Source organism: Trichosurus vulpecula, chromosome 1 (genome assembly GCF_011100635.1).
Source record: "Trichosurus vulpecula isolate mTriVul1 chromosome 1, mTriVul1.pri, whole genome shotgun sequence".
NCBI lineage: Eukaryota > Metazoa > Chordata > Mammalia > Diprotodontia > Phalangeridae > Trichosurus > Trichosurus vulpecula.
This window is the reverse complement of record NC_050573.1, coordinates 442,554,994-442,578,480: the sequence shown is the minus strand read 5'-3', so window position 1 is coordinate 442,578,480 and position 23,487 is coordinate 442,554,994. Positions and strand designations below refer to the sequence as shown.

At 37.2% G+C, this 23,487-nt stretch overlaps 1 protein-coding gene across 1 annotated transcript in view; it reads right to left on the bottom strand.

Moving 5' to 3' along the window:
• The window catches only part of GFM2 (GTP dependent ribosome recycling factor mitochondrial 2), a 42,185-nt gene that overhangs the window by 10,522 nt on the left and 8,176 nt on the right, over positions 1 to 23,487 (bottom strand). Inside the window, exons 6-15 of the mRNA XM_036763581.1 lie at positions 22,580 to 22,705; positions 22,376 to 22,464; positions 18,326 to 18,414; positions 14,872 to 14,932; positions 14,554 to 14,739; positions 12,508 to 12,588; positions 10,344 to 10,492; positions 5,269 to 5,409; positions 5,087 to 5,186; positions 1,656 to 1,845 (exon numbers count right to left, since the gene is read on the bottom strand). Coding sequence (XP_036619476.1) covers positions 1,656 to 1,845; positions 5,087 to 5,186; positions 5,269 to 5,409; positions 10,344 to 10,492; positions 12,508 to 12,588; positions 14,554 to 14,739; positions 14,872 to 14,932; positions 18,326 to 18,414; positions 22,376 to 22,464; positions 22,580 to 22,705 — 1,212 coding nt within the window. The remainder of the gene's footprint in view (positions 1 to 1,655; positions 1,846 to 5,086; positions 5,187 to 5,268; positions 5,410 to 10,343; positions 10,493 to 12,507; positions 12,589 to 14,553; positions 14,740 to 14,871; positions 14,933 to 18,325; positions 18,415 to 22,375; positions 22,465 to 22,579; positions 22,706 to 23,487) is intronic.

Genomic DNA, 23,487 nt, shown 5'->3' with positions numbered 1-23,487 from the left:
CCAGCCCAGTGCCTTGCATTTAATAGGAACTTCATTAATGGTTACTGAACTGAATTCTATGCTATGTTTTAAGTACCTAATAAATATCCAATAAGAATACTTATGACAGGGGCAGCTAGGTGGCGCAGTGAGTAGAGCACGAGCCCTGAAGTCAGGAGGATCTGAGTTCAAATGCGGCTTCAGACACTTGACACAGTTAGTAGCTGTGTGACCTTGGGCAAGTAACTTAACCCCAACTGCCCTGCCTTCCCCCCTCCAAGAAAAAAAAAGAATACTTATGACATTCAGTCAAATATTTTTTAAAGATTTAAGTGCCTATTTATCTGCAAGATACTGCCTAACTTAGAATCTGGTCCTACTAACTAGCTGGGGAGAAAAATAAAATGAGGTGAGATTATTTAAACTACTAAGACTGATTCATATGGTTTATAAACTAGTTCTTTAGGTAGTTCTATTAAAAAGTTTCCAAAATATTTTGAGCAGTGGTAGTGTAATCAGAGTAAATGTATAACCGCTTAGTGTGATTATTCTGAAAGACAACACACACAGATACTATTATTATTACTGGTATTTCTGGGGCTCAGTTTTCTCATCTATTAAAAAAAAAAACCAACAGACTGGACAAGTTGATCTCTAAGACTTTTTCCAGTTCTCATGATCTATGATCTGTGCTAGCTGCTACAGATGATATAAAGTTGAACAAACACAGCCCTTGCCCTCAGAGAACTTATACTCTAATAGGATTATACAAAAACATGAATATTTATAAAAAAAGAATATGTTGCATAATGGCGATGTGTATCCAGCCTGTAAAACAGCATTTAGAATCAAGCAAATGCTGCTGAATAGTATTATTAAAGGTCATAAATTAAGTTTCTTAAGGTATCTAACTAAGAAAGAAGGTTCTTAAGAACTTCAAGTAAGGGGGCAGCTAGGTGGCACAGTGAGTAAGCACCAGCCTTGGAGTCAGGAGGACCTGAGTTCAAATCCGGCCTCAGACACTTGACACACTTACTAGCTGTGTGACCTTGGTCAAGTCACTTAACCCTAATTGCCCTGCCTTCCCCCCTGCAAAAAAAAAGTTCAAGTAAGATAATATATATAACACTCCTTGTAAACTTGAGAGCACTACATAAGTGCCATAAATTATTTTCATCATCAGTATTTACTAAAGTATTGTTCTAATGAGAAATCATAGTGTGCTTGTTACCGCACAAAAATATTTTGCATTATACTCCGCTGAAAAACCAACAAGACAACTATGGCCCAATCTGGAACAAGACCAGCCGGATCTTTATAAACTGTTAAATGGTGAGAGAAATGAACTGTGCTGTGTGAATGGCCAGACCGTTATTTCTGGAAAGAAGTCTTGACTCATCTGCCCAATACCCTATAGAGAATGCTACACAAATGCATAAATAAAGAAGTCAGCAATAATGGAAGAAATGACTTTAAATGCACCATGCAAAATAATCAAATGAGTAAAACAGCTGGCCAAGTTTAAAGAAAAAAGACTAATCCCAAGAAATTTCAGAATCAAATATGTTTTACACATGAAAATATTTATAGCCGCACCATATCTAAACCTACATAGGAAATACCCAGTGTCTCACATTAATCATCAGAGCCAATTATACCAACAATTGCATCTATACCTGGCTGTTTGGCTACTGAGGGGGGCTCTATGGTACAAAAAAAGACGGGTTCTGGAATCTCCACCCCTGCCAACAGAAGGCTCCCTGTTTCCATGTTTTTCCTGTGTATCTTTCCTTCATTCCTTCCAGCTCTACGGGCTGCAGCTAATGCTGAGGACTTGGATGAAACAATGGTATCCCCAGTGGAAGTCTGCAAAATAACCAAAAATCATGCATCATGACTTAGTGATGTGAGTCATTAGATGAAGCTCCTTCACCTAGAGGAGGGGGAAGAACAACATGCAGGTACATGTAGCCAATGGTTAATGAACATTCATCCACAAGTACAGTCTCATTTCCAAAGAATTCTACTAACCTTTGTGTTTAGCTTTATCTGATCTAGTCACAAGTGTTCAAAGTATATTCTCAGCTGGCACATTGGCAAAGGGCTCCAGCTTCTTTAGTCTAATTCAATTTGAACTGTACAACCCCTAATATTTGTAGGCTATCTTGTGGTCAGGCAATCTGTGGACATATCTGACTCTCTGAGAGCAGTTACATCCATTAATATTGGTTTGTATGGCATCAGTAAAGCCAAAAGCTGTATCAACTAAGGGTAAACTTTGTGTCTTGCTTGAAATCTTTTCCTGAGTAGTAAGGTCAGCGAACACTTGGCTTACGTGAAAAAGAAACATGGAAAATGAATAAATGCCTTGGGACATCCTGCAATATCAGAAACAAAAGATCTATAAGTTTTTAACATATCTCTCTGTGTAGTAAAACTGGTCCAATTCTGTTAAAAAGTTTATCAGACGCCTGTGTCAGGTACTGGAGACAGGAAGACAAAAAACGACAAAGTCCCTGCCCTTGAAGAGCTTATATGCTATCAGGGAGAAACAACATGCACACAAAGTAAATATCAAAGTGTCAGAGTTAAGGAATGAGATTTTACCCAAAATGTCTTATGTGGGGATCTAATTAGATGAATATTTAAAAACACATATCACAGGAAACATATGCACAAAAATTGCCTACAAATCAAATTTGCTATGGTATACTCTTTCTGTCTAGACAAATCAAACATAATAGTGGATTATGGCCAGAAAAACCTTGGAGATCATCAGGTTCAATTTCCACATTTTATGATTGGGAAACTGAGGCCCAAATAGACTAAGTAATTTACCTAAGGTCACGAAGCAAGTTAATGGTAGAGCTGAGGCAAGAATTTAGCCTCATAGTCCAGGCTCTTTCCATTCTACTACCATATTGTCTTTTTTAAGTAATATACTCTACCAGGAAATATTTCTACTCTTTAGGATTTTTTTCTAAAAAATCATGAGAATGGAATATCAAAATTTAAATAACCCTAAAACACCTATTCTGTTGAATGAAATCCCTCAACAGTGTTTAATGACATTTATCTAACAGTACACACCTACAAGACTATGGTCAACTGTCTCCCTTACAATTATGAAAGTTGTAAGAATAACTAAACAAAACATCAGATTCAGGAAAATTCACATAACAAAAATAAGGAAACCTAAGTCCTGAACTCGTCAATTAAATTCAATAAATTTATCTTAGGTACCTACTATGTAGAAGGTAATCATATAAGCTGATGATTAAGAAACAGTTTCCCAGATAGGTGAGCTATTCTGTGACTACTACAGTCAGTACAAAAAATTCTGCTAACCAGAATTCTAGTAGACAGATGACTAAGCTGCTGTATTTTTTAACTTATGTTCACACGTCTATATTTATAAAAGTTATTTATATATATTTGAAAAATCCATTTGTAGATATGTCACTTAAATATTTTATTTGTTTATAGTTGTAAGAAGTTAACACTACAGTAGAGGAAAAACAGCCTCTGGTGCTGATACCCTTATAATCTGTGAAATAGGGATATTTTCTTTTCAAAGTTGATCTGAGTTTCCCAAAAAATGATTGTTACTCTACGAACTCCCCTTTTCTCAAGAATTATTAGAGGTTTTTTTCTATTAAGTCTATTATGTCCTTGGGAGAACATCCTAAGTGACAGCATCTTATTTACTTTTTGCCAATCCTAGCAGTCGGCACATTATATTTCAGCACTTAAATGTTTTTTGAATAGAATTCCACAGTTTAATACCTAACCATTCAACAAATGTTTATTAGCACTTGGTCCATGCACTCCAAGAGTCTGTAATCTAGTCAGAGTTATAAGAACAGGGAATATGCAAGACATACTTTAGGGACAAGGATTCTGGGCAAAATGAAGAGATCTGTCCACTAAAAAGATTACTCTAGCTTCTGTGTATAAGATGGATAAAAGAAAAGGGGTTGGGAGGTGTGGGGGTGTGGATGTAGGAAGTCAAGTTAAAAGGGTGAAAAACTACTGTAAAAATCAAGAACAAAGGTAGTAAGGGCACAAACTAGAGTGGTGGCAGTGTGTGTGCATGTGCGTGTGCGTGTGCATGTGTGTGTGTGTAGATAAGAATGGAAAGGAGAATGAATAAGAAACAGATAAGAAGAAGTGGATAAGAAAGATGACAGAAAGGGAGACAGAACTACTTGGCTATATGGCAGGAAGGTACCACAACTCCCAGCAAAGGTGACTGAAGAATAATGGTACCATTAACAGGCACAGAGACAATAGGGAACTGAATAGAATGAAGTCAGAATTCATGGTTACCACTTTGTTTAACAAATATTTTAGTAATATTTGCCTGTTTTTATTACACAGAGAATTTATTTCTTTCAGTCTCCAGAATCTACGGGAATAGCTAATGTTGTACATGGGATAGCTCTTCCCCAATTTTACACTTCAAAGCTATGGCTCTCATTTGTATTTATTTCTACAGTCCTTCCAGAGGAAGGTTCATCCAAGATTATATATGTAGTGTTAGTGCCACAAAATGCTGCCATTACAGATGCTTTTTGGCAACAGTATCAAAACTGGACCCTAATCAAGGCTGCTAGGGAAGTACCTTCTAATATGAACTTTTTTTCTAGAATCAATGAATAACCTCAAAGGGGGGAAGGAAGAGGGAAGTACTACTTTAGTGAAGTACTTGAAAACTGGTCATTTATATACGCTACACACATTTATAGTCTGTTATCCAAAACAGTTTTTTGGTTAGAATACTCTTACTGATCAAGCTAGAGAGATAACTATAATCCTTTAAAATTTAGCTTTACTTAGAAATATCTTAAAGAACTTAACATAAAGATGAAGTAATGATAAAAGTGTGAATTTGTCCTTATGTATCCTTAGCTTCAACCTCACCCAAAATTTTATTTAAAAAGCAGCTCTCCACAGTATTTTAATTTTAGAAACTAAATTTTAAAATGAAAAACACTATAGGCTTTTAATATTTTATATAAACTCAAGGCTAAAGATAATTTAACAAACATTTACACTGTTGCTGCAGGAAGTCAATTTTTCTGAGAGAAACCAGTCATTTACTTACCTGTTTAAGTCCAACAGTTAGGGCAATATTGCCTGCTGTCAGAGAAGGGATTTCTATATGCTGGTCAGCAAAAGGCAATAGTAAGCGGCTTATTCTCTCTCTGTAAATCAATGACTTGTGTTAGTACTATACTCTCAAGGAAATTAACACGGTTTTAAGTAACAATCAGAGATTTCACTCACGTGCAGTTTCCATTAATGTTATGGACGGCTGATTGGGGTTTCATTGTACCAGAATAAATGCGCATGAAAACTAGAGGCCCACGCTGTTTGTCATGGAGAACTTTAAATGCCAAGGCACACAAGTCATCTTTATACCACTGCCTATAAAATAAAAACAATAAGGGGACAACATAACCCCAACCATATGACTTGAAACTTGCTTGTAGCCAGATTTTACAAATATTCTCCAATTTGCACCATTATCCCCTCTATTTTGTTCATCACAGTGACCAAAGACTCCTGTTTCTTGTAATAAAGAGCACTATTCATCGCTGTTCTTCCTAATATGTGCATAGATTCTCTGCCACTTATTTCCAAATACAAGGCTCCTCCACTGATTACAAAGGGTGGGATGGGATCTCAGAGATATCTGGTTCAGTCCCCTTATTTTGCAGATGAGGAAATGGAGGGAGGCCAAGGTGGTGAAGCAACTTGCCAAAGATGACATGAGGAGTCTAATTTGAACCCAGGTCCTTCTACTCCAGTTGGTGCTCCTTCCACTAAATCACAGTGGAAGCATTTAGGTATTTCGTAGATACCACCACAATTATTACTCCTATCCGTTACCATCTCACCTCTTCATCAAATCATGCATGTCCTAAAGAATGTCTCAAACAGGGGTAGTGAACCTGAGGCCTTGAGGCAACATGTGGCCCTCTAGGTCCTCAAGTGTGACCCTTTGACTAAAGCCAAACTTCACAGGACAAATCCCCTTAATAAAAGGATTTGTTCTGTAAAACTTGGACTCTGTCAAAAGGCTGCACCCAAAGACCTAGAAGGCCACATGTGGCCTTGAGGCTGTAAGTCCCTCCCCACCCCCGGTTTAAAATATCACATCTAGTAAGCCATTGATCTTTGATAATGTACTACATAGCCTACTTCAGTCAGTCAGCAGCATTGATTAAGTGACTACTATGTGCTAGGCACTGCCTTAAGTGCTGGGGATATAATTATAAAAAAGAAACACAATCCCTGCTCTCCAAGAGCTTACACAGTCTAATGAGGGAAGATCACACACATACACACACACAAAAGTTGAAAGAGGGGTAGGGGAGGAAAGAAGATATGAATGGAGGTGGTGAAACCAAGAAATCCACCATGAGTACTGCCAGAGAAATCAAAGAAGTTTACAAAGAGTGAAGCTGAGTGGGGAGTGAGATGTATCCTATCTGTTCCCATCCATGGCACCACCCTCCAATCGGAGGCAGAAGGTACTGATGAGGTATGAGGAACAAGGCTGACTGGATCTTGTAAGCTGAGGAGACTTCCCAGTGAGGAGTTCACTGGGGACATGGTGGAGAAGCCAAAGGTTCCCACAAGGGGGGCGGTTGGTGGGAAGTGAGGAAATGTCCCTCATACTCAGCATGTGTTTTTTCTAATTCCTTTAGGCCACCCACAATTTTGATTCTCCAGAGACTGTGGTATTCCATGATTGGTAACAATGTAGTGTATCACAAGGGATATACTGCATACTAAGGTTGAAAAGATGGGTTTTATAGCAAGAAGCATCTTGGGATCAATGAAAGTGCACAAAATTCACAAATTAACTAACTTGTTCTCATTCTATATTATTCAACTTTGTTCAGTGTCCATCTGTAGAGTTTGTTCAAAACACACACACACACACACACGCATGCATGTGCGCGCACACACGTGTGCCTGTGCACATACTGACCAACTCAATGCGCTGCCCATCCAATGGCATGTCATAATTTGGGCAACGCGCATTCTTTATCCACTTGGCTTTTCCTATATAAATGTCTAGGTCAATTTCTCCTGAGTGTCCAAAAAAGGAGGAAAAGGGTACTAAATATAAGCATCAACTGCTGATATGCTAAATGGGAGGTCTTTGACCAACAACTAATGAAATGACTCATAATGGGAGAAACTGAACCACATTCATGATGCTATAAATGAAAGACAAGACAAAAAAAGTTACAGCTAAGAGAAAGGCCATGCATGTGACACTTGTTGATGTTGCCCTGCAGTACTCGTGATGACCATAAGCAAATATAAACATAACTGATTCCTGGTCAGCAAAATCAACTATAGAGGGTAAAGCAGAGAGATTTTGTGAAAAATTCAACAAGAACCCTCCTAATTCTGAACAAATTATGTTGCATGAACGAAATGAATTATTACTATGCCATATGAAATTACAAATATGAAGAATTTCAAGAAACATAGATCACTATGAACTGAAGAGTGAAGAGTCAAAACAGCGTATCCAAAATGGCAACAACATAAAGTCAACATTAAGAGGAAACAAAATTCTGGTCAAATACAATAGCCAATGTTATCACCAAAATTAAAGAACACATAACTTTAGAGAGAGTATATTTTGCGCTTGAGTGTTCGGAAATGTTTGTTGTATCAAACATTTTATCTTTAAAGGGTTTATAAAATTAGTCAGACGGCTCCTAAGTGTATAGCATTCTTTCTTCAACAAGTGAGAAATCTCCCCACTTCCCACTGCGTTGAAGAACTGACCAATTTAATGAGGTTAATGAGAAGGCACTGACAGCCTGGTTTCTACTACTTCTTGCTACATGGACACAGTGGGAAAAAAAAAAAGAAGTTTGGACTTACAATTGTCCTTCTTTGGGGTGAGGAGAAGATAAAGGAGACCTGCACCACAGGTGATGGGAATGCTTGCTACTAACATCCCCCCTTAATATTACCATACAGTCTGTGAAATCCAGAACCAAATCCAGAAGTTCTCTACTCCTGAAGCAACTGTGATCACTTCCTAGCCAGCCAGCCACCTGCATCCCTAGGCCATAACTGCTAGTACCTCCACTCTGCCCTTCCCCTTTACCTAGAGTGGTGGGATACAGGAAGTAAGTATTAAGTAGGTGAAATTCTTGATCTCTTCCTCTTTCAGACTGAAAAGAGTAAAAACAGATTCCAACATCAAAGTAGTATTAAAGCTGGGTGGGGAGGGGTAAGTAGAAATTATTTGCTTTGATAAATATGCTTAATGCTCCGTTCCTCAAAATCACCATGTTTTTACTAACCTGTTTTTTTAACCATAGGGAGAAAAAAGAGGGAACTTCAAAAATGCTGCAAATGTTTAAATGCTGAACATGTTTAAAGACTGAATATTACAAAAAGTGAAAATTAGCTAAATACATTAAAGTTATTTTATAGTAAACTGTGTGTGGAAATATTATTGTTTGGTGAGAACAAAAGTCAAAGTTAATACCAAATTAGAAGGAAAAGTAAGGATGACAAGACATAGCTCCAACCTAACAAAATGAATATTCTGAGAGGTTTAAAATATGGAAAATAAGTGCTCCAAATGGCCTGGAAACTCTATTAACTGGCATTAATATTTCATCTAACTACTAAGTGGAGAAAAGCTGATAGCCAAGGACAACACCAGTTTAAAGAAAGAGAATGGAAAATTATAAACATTGCTCCACAAAAGAGAGGATAAAATAAGTCAGCAGAAAGCTTGGTGTGACATTCAATTAAGCCAAGCTATTTACAGATGGAACTGGAAGGACAGACTGATCATCTATACAGAGACCTATCATCATTTTGAGTATATTTGTATTCTAACATCTCAGTACCTGATTTGGAAATGGAATTTAAGAAGATGAAGGTTTGTATATATCAATATATACAGAAGAAATCTATGCTGAAAGTATTCCTTTTAAAGGCAGTCAGAAATCTATTTTCAAAATAAGCTCAAAGCTGTTTCACATTCCACGGACACCAGTGTCCATTGTGACTCTGCTATCCCTTGCTCTGGCTACATGACCCACCTACCTCTGTTCTCAAGTGCATGTTTCCTGTACGGTATCTTTTATGCTACTTCTTACAGTCAAATTACCATTGGTGATACACTGAAGACTTTCAGTCACTTGCAATTCATATACCTTGGGAATATGCTTCATGATTTGCAAAACACAACATATAACAGGACAGTTTTATGTGTCAATGTCAAAAACATTTTCTTTAGGTCAGAGAGCAGTACAGGATCACTAAAGGTACTGTACAAGAATTACAAAAAACATGTCTGGCCCCAAAGAAATTAGAAGACACCTCCCCCCAACTCCTCTGCAGAAGTGGAAGACCCATGGGTGTGGAACAGAGGCTTTTCAATATTGATCAGTTATGATGATTGCTTTCCTCTCCTTTTTCTCATTTAAAAAAAATTCCTCGTTAAGTGAAATGACACTCCATGACAGGGGAGGAAGGACACAGGGAAAGTAAAGCTATGTAAAAAGGCATCAAGAAAAATTTATTTTGAAAAATTTGATAATTTCCCAAATTTGGTTCAGCCCATACTTCTTTAAACTTAATTCTGGACTCAGTTCACTGTGTATCTATAGTGACTATGCCACATATACCAATGAGCTGGCTTGTGGGCTGCCCATTAAACCTATGTTTTAATATGGGCAATGGGCATTCTTCATCCACCAGGCTGATTATGAGGACGGTTTCTTTTAAGTCACCTTAACTTCAAAGTCAACTGATTTCTCATCTCACCTTTACTGATTCATCTTAACTTGATAGCCCAGCTTGTGTTCAGTCATTACCAAAAAAACATTCGACTCAGAAGAGCAAAACACAGCCTAGAGAGCTCTCCTCCAAGAAGGTGTCTAAGCATCACCTTCAGCAACTCTGTCAGTGAGGACGTAGCCTCATACTTCACCCTCCAAACACAAGGCCACTCCCCAAAAGCTTCCTCTTCTTTCCTCATCCCTCCAACGTCAACCTCCACTATCTCTTTCATTCTAATCTCTGAGGATAAGGTGCCCTTCCTGCTGCTGATATCACTCCTTTACATGTCTCCTGGATCTCATCCTCTCTCACCTGCTCCAGCAGATCCTTCCCCTAGTTTCCTCATCTTTGAATTGTAAGGGCTGGGTGAGATGATTGCTTCTAGTTCTAAGAAGTTATGACTGTATTGATTTTTTTATTTAGAAAGAGTAACTGTAGTAGCTAAAGTTAAAAAAATAAACTATCATTTTTCATTTCTTTCTTATAAGTTAAACAATTAAAAACATACTTTCATTTTTACTTACATAAATTCATTGTTGCACTCATCAGGAGAAGGCAGGTACATAGTAATGGCATCTAATAAGGGCTGGACCCCTTTATTCTTCAGGGCACTTCCACAGAGCACAGGGGCAGCTCTCTGAGCCATAGTTACTCTACGTATCGCATGTTGTAACTACAAAGAATACACAAGAAAAGCAGTTTGCACTTAGCTTGGATTTATTCATACATTTATCAGAACAAACCATTTCCAAACAAGCGTACACAAATACAAATTTGTCTTGCTTGACTTTGTTAAGAGGATGGGTTTTCATTTGCCACAGTTGGAGGACAGAGATACAGCAGGTTAGTGAGAAGGATAGAAAAAAAATGCAAGAAAGAGAAGAAAAGAGTATCAATGAAACATTTAAAAATGCCCCAAAACAACCAGAATGATGTTCAAAGGAGGACACAAACAGGGAAATGCTGGTCCAATGTGTTAAATTTAATGTATATTATTAAAAGGAACAAGTTGTATGCAGAGAATTCATGGTTTCATGTACAATCGCCATTTTCTGGCCTCCTTTGGGCATATAAATGGTCGTGTTTGCTCATGATTTTCTATTTCATAATGAATAAAGTGTTTTTTAAAACAATGAAATGGAATAAATTTGTCTCTCAAAATAAAGGACAGAATAAGTGGACAGAACAAGGACTCTATTTCCCCTAAACTAAGTAACTACCCTTCTCTTTTATCTTTTTCAAATATACCATGTTCTTAAAAAAAAAAGGCAACAACCCAAAAATCAAAAGAAAATACAGCTAACTTTAAGAATGAAAAAGTTATAAGAAATAAATCGCCACAGGTGACATTTAGAAAAAATGAAAGAAAAAGAAAAATTTTCTTTTACAACTCTCTAAGTTCATGCAATCAAAACTGGATTAAAGATTCTTTCAAATCTGGAGACCTAGATTCAATCTTTGAATTACAAATGGACTAGGTCAGTGGCGTCAAGCAGAAATGAAGGCTGTTAAGCCACATGTAAGAATCTCTGAGGGCTGCATATTGACTTAGAAAATCACATATTAGCGTTCTTTAAGTTTTACTGTACTTTTATTTATCTTGTAAAATATTTCCCCGATACATTTTAGTTTGGTTCAGCCATGCTTGAAATGTTGTGGGCCGCATGGGTGACACCTCTGGACTAGGTGACCTCTACTGTCCCTTTGCAGCTCCAAATCAATGATTCTATTATGGGTTTGTCTTCATTCCTCATTTTACACATTGCCATTTCAAAAACAGCTCTTGGTAACACTTGGTTTCAAGAAACTAAGAGCAAGAAACACGAAGGTTGCCAAGCTCACATGGGAAGCACCAAGCAAATCAGAGTAAAGAGGAAGCTCAATGAAATCTGTCAATGTTACGGCTGATTGAAACCAGCAGCATGATTTCCCGTCCTCTTGTTCAGCTAATTTAAAAACAAATACATAAAACAGCAAGAAGTTTAGAGTTTAAAACCTTCAGAATAACTATTAAATGAAAAATCATTTTAACATTAGCTTGAAAATCCAGTAATTAATTTGCTGAGATAAATTTATGTTCTGAGATTTCTTCCTAGAATCTTTTAAAACTTTTCCTTGAAAGCAAAAAAGTTGCAAAGGTTGGGTAAAGTATTTAATGAATAAAACTTGTGTTATCACGAGTTGCATTCATACAGACCTCCAAGGTTTATAAAGTGCTCTTCTCACGTATTACCATCTTCCCTACTATACAGATAAAGAAAATAAGGCTCATGGTTACTCAGATCTTTCCAATTAGGGCTAGAATTAGAACCCAGGTATCTTGATTCCAGGTCTAGTACTTTTTTTCACTAAGGTATACAAATATTTATTTAGCATTTACTACTACAATGCACTGTGCAGGTGTTTTACAAAAGACAAAGACGAATAAGACACTATCCCTTCTCTAAGAACTCACATGATCTCTACAGCTCAACTCCTAATATCCATAGATTCAGCACCTCAAGTACAGAAGATTATCGTCATCGTCAACACCATCATCAGCATCCTTTAAGTTTATAAGCAGTAGATTTGTTTTGAATCTGTTTGGTTTTTAGACATTTGTTGATGTTATGCAAGGTACAAGAAATTAGCACACAAATAAAGCAAGCTAACTCTAATCAATCGCAGCAGTTAAATGATCTACTTTACCTTTTCGGCTGGTAACAAATCAAAATTTTCAATAAACTCTCCTAAAACTAGGTCAGCAAACTCGTCATCCAGATCTGCAACCTGCAACAGAAATGAATCAGTACATTCCCATCAAGTAGAGCTACTTACACCTAAATATAATAAAATGCGTATTACTGAGAGAAAAAAAATCTTTCGTCGAGACAAACAGAAGTTCCAATGCCATAAAAGCAAAATAGCAAACAGCCACCTGTTGGATATTTAACAGGATTGTAAACTTTTAGCGCATTAGCTTTGTCATAGGTGGTGCAGTGGATAGAGCACCAGGCCTGGAGTCAGAGCTTAGCTCAAATCCAGCCTCAGACACTTAGTAGCTGTGTGGCCATATTAGCCTCAGCTCCTTATCTGTAAAATGGGGACACAATGGAGAAGAAAATGGCAGAACCGCTCCAGGATCTTTGCCAAGAAAACCCCACGGACAATGGGATCACAAAGAGTAGGACGTAAGCGAACAATAACAATAACAACACAAGGGACCATGAGAGTCAACTCGTCTCACGTCTTCACTCTGTACATGAGTAAACAGAAATACCGGTTCAATCGCTTGCTTACTCAAGGCCGCACGTCCATTACTCAGACTCTTCTGATTCCAAATTGAGAGTTCCTGCCACACATTCATAGCTGCAAAAAGTCACTTCTGGTGATATTTTCTTTGCAATAGTTTCCATCTGGTTTTTTTTTTAGCTTTACTAAGTACTTTGTTAATGAATGCAAATGATTCACAGATAGATATGTATCTTCATATCAAAAATGGTTAAGAGAAAGGATAAGAAACCAGAAAAACAATTAAAGGGAATTAAAATCGGGAGAAATATTACTGTTTTCCTAAGCTTATGGTTAGTTAAATCCCAGTAGCTAATGTCTATTCATAGTATCCTAGAAAATAATAAAAGGTAGTCCAAATGGTAGCTTTAATGTTAACAATCTAATGAACTGTTTAAGGATTTTTTCTGAAAAGCTATAATGGTGGATTTTGTTTCTATTGTAGTAAGTTTTTATATCGAGTCTAAAATATTCTGAATGTCTTCCAGATTCCCAAGGCAATCAAATAAGCACATTATGCTGCATTAAAAAACAAACTCCCCAAAAAAATCCCTCCTATTTTCACCATGATTCTGCATTAAAAGAAAATATTTTAAAAGATGTGAATGTTTACCAAATAGTGGTTGATAAATATTAAATAGACGTGAAAATTAAGTAGCTCAAATCTTATCATAGTTAATTTCTTTTGTGAAATATAAGGAAAATGCTTCAGTTTTCTGATAAAACAACTGATGTTCAAAAGGTGAACTTAAAAATTCTGAGTCAAATAGTCTGAAGGGAGAAGGAAACAGAAGTCTTTTAGCACCAATATCTACGACAGAAACTAATGTGCATTTCTGTACCATTGTTACTTCAATTTGGCATTTAGTCAATGTTAACTTGATGTTTTCTACAGCACACAATAAGCATCTTATCCCACTCAATCATTATTTCATTTTTCACCTTGCCTCCCCCATAAGCTTCTTGGAGGCCAGGGTCATATATTAAACATAATAGATATGTATATATTTTTCATCTCTCCACACATTACAATAACATTACTTGGTAGATAACAAATACAAATTTTAAATTTACTCCTCAAATGTTTAAAGCATGAGTCTTGATTACTATTAACTTTTTTGAAAATGACAAATTTTACCAAGAGCTGTAAAGTTAACCACAAAGTATAATTTGTGAAAACATAAGTTCTCAGCCTAGATTTAGAACTAATTGTCCTGCTGCAAAGTTGAAATTGCAGGTTCTTAAATAATCTTGTGAGATAATAACTAGACTTCTTTACTTGAGTAGTACAATATTTTGTTCTTTGCAGACTGCCACTATAAATACTAGCAATCTTGCTTATTAAAATTCTACATAGGAAGAACAATCCAGACTGCATTTCTCCTCTCCCATAATTATGAAATAAAGGCTTTTAAAAGCTCCTGAATAGTTCATATAATTAAGCACCAAGCATATTTACTTTACTTGTTCAATTAAGGCATTTCTTGCTTCCTTGGCCTCCTTCAGCAATTCAGGATCGTTCAATTCTGTAAGGGGCTCTCTCACAAACTGTTTTCCATCATCAGAATTAGATACAGTGTTCCAAATAACTTTTTCCATAGTCACAACATCAACTAGTCCTTTGAAACCTTTTGCTTCACCAATTGGCAACTGCAAACAAGAAATTAACATTATTAGATCAGCATTCAACTAGAATTGCAGTGGTGCACAGTCCGGGCCCTCCACAGATGTGCCCCCAATGTTATTTTTAATAATCTGTTGCTATTAAGTCAACCAGTTTACCTGTAAAAGCAAAGGTTTTGTCTTCAACTTCTCTCTGATGCTATCAACAGTATAGTTAAAACTGTGGGAGGTAGAACAGTCACAAAGAAAAAGGTTACATAATCAGTAAACTCAGCTCAAGATGACTTAAAAATTTTGGTCGCACACAATTTTAGTAATCCATAATTTTCCTCTCGCCTTCCAGTTTCTCTAACATACTGGCTCTCCCCACCCAGAATGGAAACAGAAGCTTCTGACCTATGTCAGCACCTGCCCTTCTTCAGGCAGCCTGGGGGCTCTCTCCTCCCAAGGGCTCCCCACACTGGTGCCAGATGCAATGCTGGCACCAGATCAGCTAGAGCCCAACTGCAGCTCTGAATTCCAGAGCTCATGCCACCTACCAGCCTCAGCCTTCTCCATGGCAGAGTGTACAGGCAAGTGCCACAACATACCTGGCCCTAACTTCCTTTTATCAATTTCCTAAAGAACATCCTTTTAAATAACTTCCTACATCTAAACACCCGCACTTAGGTTCACAGATTTAGAACTAGGAGGTCATGTGCTCAAATCCTCACTTTACAGATGAGGACACTGAGGATCATAAAGGGAAAGTTACCTGCCCAAGGTCATGCAAGCAGTAGAGCCAGGTGAATCATCACTCAAAAGATGAGGAAAGAAAGATATTTCAGAAGTGAATGAGATATAAAAACATAAGATGTGAAAAAAATATGGTAAAATATAAGATTTTAAAAAGCAGCAGCATCAGACCCAGGTCTTTCACCTCCAGAACCATCACTTTTCACTATATAATGCTGATACCTAAAGATGAACCTTCAGGATTTTCTTACAGAATCTCCTCACCAGTCTTCCCCCCTTCAATTCATACCTCACTTCAGGGCTGTCCAACCCTAGGTTTTTATTGAAACAATAGACAGTATATTTTGATTTGCCATTTTAGTGAGAGCTCTACAGTAGCTTGGCTTCACTTACTAAAGCACTGATGTAAATTTCTATGCTTGTAAGCGGGCTGCATAAATCGCATTTCAGACAGCCCTGCTTTACTTTATTAATGAATTAATCTTCCTTATTCACAGAAAACTGATGCTAATACTTCTCTACTCAAAACCCACTGATAGCTCCTGACTACATAAAGAGTAAGCATTCGAGGCCCTTTCCAGTCTATACAGTCTACCTTCCAGCCTTATCTACACTTCTTTGTTCCACACACAACCAAAATGAATATTTTTTGTTGCCTCTATATACTTTCCTATCTTCATGCCTTTGCTCAAGCTACTCCCAATGCCTTGAATGTCCTCATTTCCTATAATCACCTATTGAAAGAAATCCTAGGTCCTTCAAGAATCAATTCAAAGGCCACCTCTTGTATAAACCTGCCCACATACCCTCTAGACTGCAATGATGACAAAGACACCCGACAAAAAATTGTTTGTTCTTTTATAAATTTTCTGTTCTATTTTTGTGACCTAGTGATTTTTAAATAGGAGACACAATAAATGTTGTTAAAGAAGAGAGAGTAGTCTCAAATTTCAAGAACAAAGCTAGTATCTATCACTTTTGTGTTTGTTAATTTCATATCCTTTTTATTACAAACCAGGGTGGGCCAAACACAATTTTCACATAGTTAAGAGGCTGATAACCGATGGCATACAGACATGTTGGCATTCAGATGCATCTTTATTACCATACCATCTGCTACCATCCTCCCATCATCTACTCCATCTCCTAGTTGGATGTAGACATTTGGTCTCCCCTTCCTGGGAGTTAGGAGTCATTGTGAACACCACCTCAGGATCCCAGAAAGGCCAAAATTTGAGCATAACAATTTTTTAAAAGACTACTGTATTTTTAATATGATTTATGAATAGTGACAAAAATCATTTAAAAATATATCAATTCTAGTAGAGGTCATGTAGAAATACAACACATACAATACAACACAAGCTAGCTTTGGCTTGGCCATAATATAAATAACCACACATTCTCCAACTATATTCATGGAAGTGCAAGGACCCCTAGCAAATCTTCCTCTATGTTGTAAATACCTTTAAGTACCTTTAACTCAAAGTTTTATACACATCACTCCTGATCAACTACTACATTTCCGACTACTCAAATCAATTTTTTTCCTGAGGTCTGTCTACTACAGATGGTTTGCCAGAGTTTTGCTGCTGTTATGCTACTATGTAGGGGAGATGAGACTTCCCCTTCTTCCATCTGCACCCCTCAGACTCTTGTCCTACTACATCTTCTGCACAGAGAGCATAAAGTATGAGTGTCCATGTTTTGGGGTACAAACTACATCCAGAGACATCTAGGATTGGTATTCATTTTGGCTCTTTTTGGCCACTAAGGGAATAAAGTCCTTTCTGCGTAAGCCTCAGATTTTCTCCTTGATTCACAGTGGGATTAGCTTTCCTTACCTACCTTGATTCCCATTCAGAAATTTCCCTTAACTCTGGCCACATAATTTCCTTAAACTATATTCCCTTTTTCCTTGACCCACATCCTTTAGGTCAAATCCCCTAAGTTACTACTGCTTTCCAGTCTCTGGTCTTTACCCTCTAAACCAGGAGTGGGGAACCTGCAGCCTCGAGGCGACATGTGGCCCTCTAGGTCCTCAAGTACAGCCCTCTGACTGCATCTAAACTTCACAGAACAAATCCCCTTAATAAAAAGATTTGTTCTGTAAAGCTTTGACTCAGTCAAAAGGTCACACCCAAGGACCCAAGGACCTAGAAGGCTACATGTGGCCTCGAGGCCACAGGTTCCCCACCCTTGCAAAACCCATTGTCTCTTCTGATTCTAAAGTGTCCTCCATTCCTGAACCTAGTGTTTCTAAAAGATTCAGGTTTTCGTAAATTTATTCTCTCTCTTATCCCTCTAGAGCCATGGTTGTCCCAAGATGGCAACTACCTTCTTTTTCACTACCATTCTATTGCTGTATCCTATTGATTTTCCATGTGCATTTCTTAACATCTATACACAAAGCATTAGCATTTGCTCAGGACAGAAGTAGCTTGTCTCACAGATAATCAGGGCAGCAGAAAAGGGAATAATATTTCACTCTCTCTGCCTCTAGAACTAAAGATGGCCAAAGTGCCTTCAATTAATCTGCAGAGACCACATGTTTACATAAAAAACAAAAAGTCAGCAAGTCTACTATCTACTGTGGCAAGAACAATCCACCTCAACTATACCTGAATCTGTCTGACCCACTTCACTACCAGTAGGGACTCCCACCAGCAGGTATGTTGAGCTACTTACTTACTAAAAATTGTTATTTGTCCTGAATTATTTGCAAAGCTACTCATAAAACAAGATAAAAAATATTATAAGAAGATTTATAGATGATGATTCCTCAGAACAATTACATGTTTCGGATTGTAAATTTCAATCCTACTTCACTAAAGGTCCAAATAATTTTGTCATTTTAACAAAGATGTATTTTCAATACCTTGCTCCAGTTTTGTCCATTTTATTTAAAAAACAGATTCGAGGTACATGGTGTTTATCAGCTTGTCTCCATACTGTCAGAGTCTGTGCCTAATACAAAGATAATGGAAAATATAAACTTATTTGACAACAACATTTATTACCAGGCATGGAATAATTTTGTCATAATCATAAGTTCATTTAATTTTAACTCAGAATTAGATTTTTTTCTAACACTGATCAAACAGAGAATCACTACATTTTGCCACCTACACTGGCATGCCCACTGAGTAAAATGTTATCATTTTGCTAATTATACATACGGCTATTCAATTCAATAAACATTTACTGAGCATTTAAAAAAAAGAAAAGATCAAAATTAATGGTTCCTCAAGTTTCTACTGCATTGATTACTACTGTATTGTTCTAGAATGTAACTGATTTTATGATGTATTAATTTTATAATTGAGTCTGCATCTGCCTAAAGCCACCTTTTTAATGTCCTTGAGTTGAGCTCAGGAATTCAGCTCTTCCTTGGAATTAACTTAATATGTAGTTTAAAAGAAATATTATTATCTCTCATACCCATATCTGCTGGGATACTTCTTGGATATGTTTGTTACATCCAACAAGCTAACTTGTTACCATTCCCAAAAGATATGTCATCATTCTTTGCTTGTCTTTGTGTAATTAGGAGAGTTTTTAGTCTCTTCCAATGACACAGCAAGTCTGGCAGTTTTGATCCCCTGGCAAAGATTACAAGATGTGGATGAGTCTCTTAAGACAATAAACGATTCTTAACTGTTGGAGAGGAGTGGTTACTAGCCCCACATGGGCACTAGCCCTGTGATGTAATCAATCATGTTGTCTAAAATCCCCATGCTACCCTGTAACCAATCACATTGTCATCCCCACCCTCCCAACTCTGTACTTTACAAATCTATATGAAGGCTAGTAAGTCCCACCATGGGGCCTCCGGTTATTGAGAGACCAAAGATCCAATTTATTGGTTACTGATAGCCTAACTAATAAACTGACCATGATCATGCTTGGACCACTCAGTTTACCTTAGTTTTCAAATGTTTAACAAAACATATTAGTCCTACTAGGGGAGAGTGATAAATCACTTGGGGAGGAATCTGTTCTTCCAAGGCATTCAAACACCATATTTGCAAAATAATAAGCCTTTTCCCAAGAGTTCCATTACCTTCCTAAGGTAATTCATGTTCTAATTTCTGATGACTTAATATATAGGGAGAATTAAGTTCACTCCACAAATTTAGGACTATTCTATTTAGTTACATTATATACTTCTAGGTTCAATCATTTGCTCTGGGACCAGCACATGCTTGGTATATGAAGGAAAAGTATGCTCATACTGCCTGATAGCAAAATCTTAGAGGACCTGGAGCATCATATGGAATGAATAACAGAAAGATGGATTAGAGATTATATTTTCACAAGAGAGTCAATAGGAAAAAGACAGCCAGCCTCTGAGTGGGGAAGATCTGAGTTCAAGTCTCAGAACTCATACATTATTTAACTTCTCAGTACCTTTAAGCAACTCTCTAAGACTCTAAGATGTATTAAAATAGGTGCTCTGCATTTACAGAGGAAGTTTTTCACTGATAGCACCATATTCTGAAAAAAAATTTAATTCTAAATTCTAAAAAAATTTAAAAAAATTTTTTAAAAATCTTATTTTCATAGCAAGTCAGTTGGCAAGGTTTGTTTTGTGTGTGTGTGTGTGTGTGTGTGTGTGTATGTGTTTAAAGAAAACATGCAACATAAAGACACCTATATAATAAATATCAGTACTTCTGTTTTTCTCCTCTTTTAGTGTGAGCACTAAATTTCACTCTAAAAATTACTGGGTATAGAGTTATTATAAAGCTTTATGGCCACAGATACCATAAACCATCACTGTCTATTAAGACTTGAAGACATACATATACAACTTCTTTTGGTGATAAAATCAGTTGTTATTCAGTAGTTTTCAGTCATGCCTGACTCTTTGTTGACCCCATTTGGGGTTTTCTTGGCAAAGATACTGGCATGGTTTACCATCTCCTTCTCCAGCTCGTTTGACAGATGAGGAAACTGAGGTGAACAGGGTTAAGTGATTTGCCCAGGGTCACACAGCTAGTAAGTGTCTGAGGCTAGATTTGAACTCAGGAAGATGATCCAGGCCCACCACTCTATCCACTAAGCCACCTAGCTACCCCCACAGAATGGTCCACCTGAAAGGCAGACTTGTACAATTTACTTCTATAGCAATGCCAGGGAAAACAATCAAAACATATACAGAAAATACCTATGAACAAATTAACAAAACACATCCAAAGAGTGCTTCGGCTACTATTTGCCTTAAAGCACCTAATGCATCCTAAATCTGGAAATCTGTTATTCAAGCACACCACAAAACTGAGGCAAAGATCATGCAGGCAGTAAAATGTGCCTCTTAACAAGAAAATAGCTGGCAAATATAGAGTAAGGACAAGAGCAAACTTACAGGAAGATTGGAAGTAGAGTGGAAAGGGCGTTGGCTCTGAAATCAAAGGATCTGGGTTCAAATTCTGCCTCTGCCACTTACTACCTATGACACTGCCTTTCTGGGCCTCAGTTTCTTCATCTGTAATATCAGGAGATTGGATGAAATAATTTCTGATAGGTCTATTCCAGCTCTAGATCCTTCATTCAATTGGAAAGTGAGACAGCTAAGCTATGATTCTCTAGCAAGAGGAGAAGACATAGAGGGAAATGTAAATATGAAAGTAAAAGATATCAACAACTTTTTTTTTAAGTGAAGTGTCTCAGACAACACCAAATGATAGTCAACTCTGTCCCGTGTTCAAACAGCTCTCAATTCAATGAATAAATGTTAAATGTCCATTGTGTTTATAGGCTGTGCCAAAGTGTTGGGGTCACCAAAGACAGAAACAAAAAAGCTGCCCCAAAGAGAAGAGAAAACGCACCTCCCCTTTTGTTTGCAGAAATGGGGATGATGAGCATGGCCTACATACACTGTCCAAACTGGACAGATGTCTTGATTGGACGGTCTTTTCCCTTCTTGCTTTGCTCTTTGTCACAAGGAATGACTCTCTGGGAGAGAAAGAGGCGGCTCCATTTAAAAATAGAGGCACTATGAAAATGAGGCTGTCATTGAGGTTTTCTTTTACTTTTAATTTTTATTTTTTGAGGGAGAAGTTTTCTTTTAAAAGAAAAAAATAACTCCTTTTACCAAACATATTTTGTTCTGCTGGGGGACTAAAATGTCTATACTTAGGTAAGATACAAGACAACACAGACAGGAAAAGAATGTAAGAAATCACCAGTCTATGTTTAACATATATGGCATACGTTGTATCATCTGATCCTCTCGATAGCTTTGTGAGATGAGCAGGAAAAAGTATTATTTCCTCACTTTACAGAGGAGGAAACTAAGACTCAGTACACCAGGGTGCTTTCCACAAGGCAATCTTGCAATGCAGATGTATAATGATGCATGATATCTTAACAAGGAAGGTCATCATTGACTGGAGGGAAAAGAGAAGCTTCCAAGGGGAGATCCCAATTAGGCTGGGTTTTAAATGATAGGTAAGAATCAGTGTCCATCCTAGGTTTTTACTGGGAGCTTAAAGGCAATAGCATCTACAGGTCAAAGTTCACAACATTAACAAAGAAGGAAGAAATAATGTAGCTTTCAAACTGTACATAAAGTAACTATTTGGGCACAGAGAACAGAAGGGGATCCGTAATGAATGTACTTTTGAAATCTAAATGTGAGAAATTATACTTTAAAAATGTAACACAATATAATTTAAGATAGCCAAGCAGACCTCATTATGCTAAACTTTACATTTCCTACAGAATGGTACTATGCTTTAAAAAAACTTATGAATCCCTTCCATCTAAGACTAAATACAAAAATTAAATTATTCAATACTTTGTAACAAAACTTTGACTTATATGAGCTATCCACAAACAGAAAATAATACTAAAACTCTCAGAGCCTTTAATCAATTTATTTAGCATCACAATAGCCTCCATTTTACTTTAAAGTATTTTTTACCTCTACACCTGCTGAAGCATCAAATACAGCTACTGCACCATCCAATACTCTTAGACAGCGTTCAACCTCTAAAGTGAAGTCCACGTGACCTAAGTAAAAGATTATAAATAAAATGTTCAAAGTGTAACAGAAATTAATAACAACATATCTATATCTGGTTAGAATTGCTGTACCTGGAGTATCAAGGTATCAACTGTACTATACCTGGCGTATCAATGAGATTAACTCTATACCCCTTCCAATCAAATGTAACAGCAGCTGATTGAATAGTAATGCCTCTTTCTCGCTCTTGGGCCATGAAATCCGTCACTGTGTCCCCATCATCAACATCTACCCAGGAAAAAGACACATACATCAATTTAGTCAATCGTTTCTGTATTCTCAAGACAAAATAGTTTAAATTACTTCGAAGAAAATATCAATAAAAGATAATATGATATATAGAGAAACAACTTCCAAGCCATGAAGACCTGGTTTAATTAATTAAATGGAGAAAAATAAATTTTCAATCACATACAATTAAAAAACTTTTGCATAAACAAAATCAATTCAGCTATACTTTAAAATTATTAACTGCAAAAATCTTTGCCTTAGATCTGATAAAAATCTGATTCAAGATAACTAGACGACAGTGGATACAGTGGTGGGCCTGGAGTAAGGACAGTCTGAGTTCACATCAAACCTCAGATGCTAGCAGTCACCTACCCTGCCTTCCTCAGTTTCCTCAACTGTGAAATGAGAATAACAATAACATCTACCTCCCACATAGATTGCTGTGAGGATCAAGTAAGATAATCTTTGTAAAGTGCTTAACACAGTGCCTGGCACATCTTTGTTACTGTTGTTGAATTTCAGTCATGTCCAACTCTTTGTGACCCCTTTTGGGGTTTCCTTGGCAGAGATACTGGAATGGTTTGCCATTTCCTTCTCCAGCTCATTTTACAGAGGAGGAAACTGAGGCAAACAGGGTAAAGTGACTTGCCCAGGGTTATACAGTTAATGTGTCTGAGGCCGCATTTGAACTCAGGTCCTCCTGACTCCAGGGCCAGCGCTCTCTCCACTGTGCCACCTGGCTGCCTGCCTGGCACATAGTAGACTCTTAATATATGTTG